This window comes from Silene latifolia, chromosome 6 (assembly GCF_048544455.1).
Source record: "Silene latifolia isolate original U9 population chromosome 6, ASM4854445v1, whole genome shotgun sequence".
NCBI classification, from domain to species: Eukaryota; Viridiplantae; Streptophyta; class Magnoliopsida; order Caryophyllales; family Caryophyllaceae; genus Silene; species Silene latifolia.
This window is the reverse complement of record NC_133531.1, coordinates 12,483,606-12,487,982: the sequence shown is the minus strand read 5'-3', so window position 1 is coordinate 12,487,982 and position 4,377 is coordinate 12,483,606. Positions and strand designations below refer to the sequence as shown.

The following is a 4,377-nucleotide window of genomic DNA, read 5'->3' as shown; positions in this document are numbered from 1 at the left end:
TAAGGCCAATAAGGTATCCTAAGTTCCCAGCTACGGACTTACACTAAAACGGGTAATAATATGATGGGTTGCATACGTTAATAATTATGCAGTTTGTCTCTTTTAAAACGGACTTAGACTAGAAACGAGTTAAATAACACCAGCTTTTTAAAGTTTAAAACAATTATGATGTTACTATGCATTTTATTTTATTAACACCAAGAAGCGCCTTAAAGATGTCCCAACTAATTAATAAGTTGATGTCTTGCATACATTAATACGTATTTGTTAATATTATGGTCTCGCTATGCATTTTATGATTTTATCGTACAAATCAAGTTGTGCACTTGTTCATTTGAAATCTCTACGTATTTTTGAGCATTTATAGTTGGAAAATGAAATAGTATCACCTGATGGTTCAAAAGACGGTTTGCATATTTAGAGAAACCCATAATCCTTACGCAATTCTTAAGGACACTGATGACTGATCTTTATGTTATCGCGTAATAATAAGGTTTAGAACGGAATTACAACAATTTCTATAACGATGCTAAGATTAACAAAATTCTATTTTCACTGAATGTGTTGAGGGTTAACCCGTACATTTTTACATCGTACATTTTCACTGAAAACAATATTAGCGCGGTACACTAGCATCCGCAAGCAAGAGTTGATTTGGGTGTACGATGATGTAGCAGGATTGGAGTCGCTTTTAGTCCAAACCTGCGATCTATTGTCTATTATGACCCCGGATGAGACCTCTTGGGTTTGGTTTAGTAAGTTGTCTTGAACGGCTTATAGGACTCAAGATCGACGACTACTCCAGCTATAGAACCGACAGCTGCAGCTATCGAGATAATTAGGCAAGCCACGCTTAAAATCTGGAGGCATACCCATTTAGTACCCCATTTCGGTATCTTCTTCTGGGCAATGTACATCTCGACAGGGTAATATACGGTCAAAGGCCAAAATCCAAGGGCTCCAAGAAATCCCACTACGTCATTGAAGAATGGTAGAAGCATTGATATGATGGTGGTAAGGAGCACGAAGCAAGTCCTCCAAACCAACCTGAAGAGATTGAGATTATACGGTTTGAAACCCGGAATTGGGATTTTGATTTCCTTGGTAATGAAATCACTCTCAGGAAACTTTTCTCGAGCAAATTTCTCAACAAAAGCGAAAAGGGGTTGACAGTAGACTTGGTAAGCGCCGACAAGGTGGATGGCTATGGCAATGTTGGCTATGTCTACGAGCCAAAAAGGGTTGTAGAATCCGAACCCTGTTAATAGGTTTCCAGGGGACGAGTCCCCGAATGCTGCATAGCCAAAGGCACCACACGCCATGTAGAATATAGTCGTCGTTATTACGCTTATGAGTGTTGCCTTCTTCATCGTCTTGTTTTCTGCCGGGGGAGACTTTATGGTATCTTGGATCTCAATGAGAATCATGGAGTAAGAATAAGCGAATGCAATGTCGCCAAGCGCTTGGAAAGTCCTCCATATCTTATCGGTTTGGGATACCGTACCAATGCTAATACCAGTAAGAGTTCCCTTGAATTTACCATTTTCTGCACGTCCGATCAAAACATATAAATTCCAGTCAATAATTTTGGTTTAAATCCTCAGGTAAATGGTAATTTAATTTTAGTTTAGGGCCTCAACTTAATATTTGGAACAGGGCTCCCTAAATTCATTGGCCGTTCCTGTCAATAACTAATGTCTCCTTTTTTCGAGTCATAATAATATAGGGAAGATTGTGTTGCGAAGGAGAAAGTCAATCATATACGCAGTGGAGAATCTTAGTTATATCGGAAGGGGCCCCGGCCCCTCTTAACAATTTGAGTTTATTTACTCCTTAACAATTTAGTGAATTAATTATAATTTGGCCCCTAACTCGGTGGTTGACTGGAAGTATCCCCTACGGAATTATGTGTTAAGGAAGGGAGAAAGAAAAAGGAAGGCAGGAAGCTACCTGCAACTTTAGCGATGCCGAGGCCAAGGCCAATAGAAGAGTAAGTGAAAGACATGACAGCAGCAACATAAGAGAGCCACCAAATTTGGTCGAAATCCGGGATTTGTGATAAAAAGAGTTGAGCAACACCGAAAATGATCATGTAAGGATTAGCTGAAATATGGCATTTGCTATCCGCGTGCTCGTGGAAACAATTAGATCTCTTTATGGCCCTGTTATGTTAAAAGGTGGAGATTAGCTAATTAACTCGAACAACAGTACTCTATCGTCTGCACAAGAGTATGCAATTATGCATGATTGAAATTAAGGGAACTTACGTCATGCTTATCGATGCTGCGATTGTGTAACCAATAGCCACACCAAAAAGGTTGAAGTATTGTAAAAGCCCGCATAATTTGACCTGAATCCCACCTAAAACACGGAAATTAGTCGCGCAGGTGTTAAAAAAAGTGAACCAGGAAAAGTCGAGGAATTTTTCAGACTGGTCTTTGTGGTCTGAAATAATAATACGGGATTTTTTAACCATTTTATAGTTAAATGTGACCACTATTGAAAAACCAGTTACCATAAGATGTAACACTGCCAATACTACCATTGTGGTTACATTTAACTATAAAATGGTCACATATGCCCGTCTGAAAAATAATACGAAAAGTGTCCGTCTGAAACAAGAATTTGTGTTTTTAAAAACGTATACAATTCAACAGAAGAGTCAGTACCAAGATTAGCAGCAACAGCATCCATGTAAGTATAGTTTCTTTTCCCGGTAAGAGGGTCGCCAGAGCGATAGCAGTCGGCGAGGAGGGAGGAAGTGTAGTAGGTAACGAAAGAGAAGAGAAGCATGACAGTAGGTCCAGCAATCCAACCAAGTTGTGCAGTGGCCCATGCAAGTGATAATACTCCAGAACCAATCACAGCTGTTATTATGTGGGCACTTGCCGTCCACTCGGTCCCTGAACAATCAACAATCATGAATAAACCATCACCTTAATGCTCGAGTTAATCCCGAACAGTCGATATATAAATGGGATGGACGGAGTACATACATACATGCTCCCTCCCAGCCTGACCAAACTACCCATGGCACAGAATTTTGAAAAGCGAGTAGTTTGGTTTGGATGGGAGGTAGTAATTCAGGCCTTCAGGGCCGTCTAATAGCATGTTCAAAAGGTTTTCAGAGCAGCCAATCATTTGTTTCTATTTGCTAGCTGAATGTTGTGTTACCCCACACGGTGTCGTGTCTGACACGTGTCGAGTGTCGGATATAACTATTTTGTGCGAATTTTTGGTCTAAAACGAAGCGTCAACATGTCATGTCGGTGACGGAGAAGTAGGTGTCGGACTAACATAGGCTGAATGTCAAGTTTGAGTACTATTTTCTACAAAGGTACAAAACCTATGTTTTCCTACTATACAGGGCCTCAAATTGTGTTTTAAAATCGGGCGTCTCAAATTCATTGGACGGCCCTAGGTAGTACTCTATAACAACATATATTATATCGACGACAGAATTATTACCTGTTCGCTTGAGGCGGCCGTCATCGTCGAATAACTTAGAGCCGCTATGAGACCCGCCACCCATGGCCAAGTCGAATGCATGCGGTCCGTTCTTAACATGTCCATCCATCACCATTATGGTTATGACTTGTTTGTCAGCAAAATTTGAATTATTTGGAGACTGAAGACTTAAATGAGTATGGGTTAAGAAGAAAAAATGAAGACAACTGCAGTCTTGTGTAGTTTGTAGTTGTGTGATAATAACAAGGGTGCAGAAGTTCGTGCATATATATGCAAAAATAAACGCCTACCTCTATAGTCAATACTCTGTGTGCTACACAACAATTACACGGAGTACATATAACATACGAAGTACATCACGACTTACGAGTTAAGACGGAAATATTCGTTTTTAACTTTAAAATGGGTTAAATAATATTCTGCAAGAGCATTTAGAATATATTTTATTCTTCTATATATATACTCTCCTTTTTTGTTCTTCACATTATTTTATCAACACAAATTCTTGTTTGTGACGGCACATATCCGTCACTCTTGAGTGACGGATACCATTTTACCTCACAAAGTACCCACTTTTTCTCTCTCTGCAACACTATTCATTTTGTCCCCTTTCTCCATTAATCCATTTTGTTACCATTTTAACTCACAAAATATCCGCCACTAATAATAACCCGTCACAAGAAAGACCAATTATTTTATCAATCTTTAAATTTAAGATGAATACAATCGTCCTACAACATTCTATTACGGTCTCGTCTCTCCCTATCAAAACAATTCAAGAAGCAAGTGGGAAAAGAGCTACGTGATTCCAAAAGGATCGGACCCACTGCGTATTTTCAACGCTCTTTTCGTTTGTTCTATAGTCCAACCTTCGTTCGTCATTCCTTTACGTTCGCCTTTTAATTTCTT

The 4,377-nt window shown here is 39.4% G+C and overlaps 1 protein-coding gene across 1 annotated transcript; it reads right to left on the bottom strand.

The window, feature by feature from the left end:
* Positions 1-535: 535 nt before the first annotated feature.
* LOC141586378 (amino acid permease 3-like) lies at positions 536-3,765 on the bottom strand. Its single transcript, XM_074407586.1, has 5 exons — positions 3,469-3,765; positions 2,670-2,903; positions 2,268-2,361; positions 1,951-2,162; positions 536-1,546 (listed from the first exon to the last, which is right to left on the bottom strand). Exons 1-5 carry the CDS (start codon positions 3,581-3,583, stop codon positions 753-755), a joined length of 1,449 nt encoding a protein of 482 aa, XP_074263687.1. The 5' UTR covers positions 3,584-3,765; the 3' UTR covers positions 536-752.
* Positions 3,766-4,377: the final 612 nt, after the last annotated feature.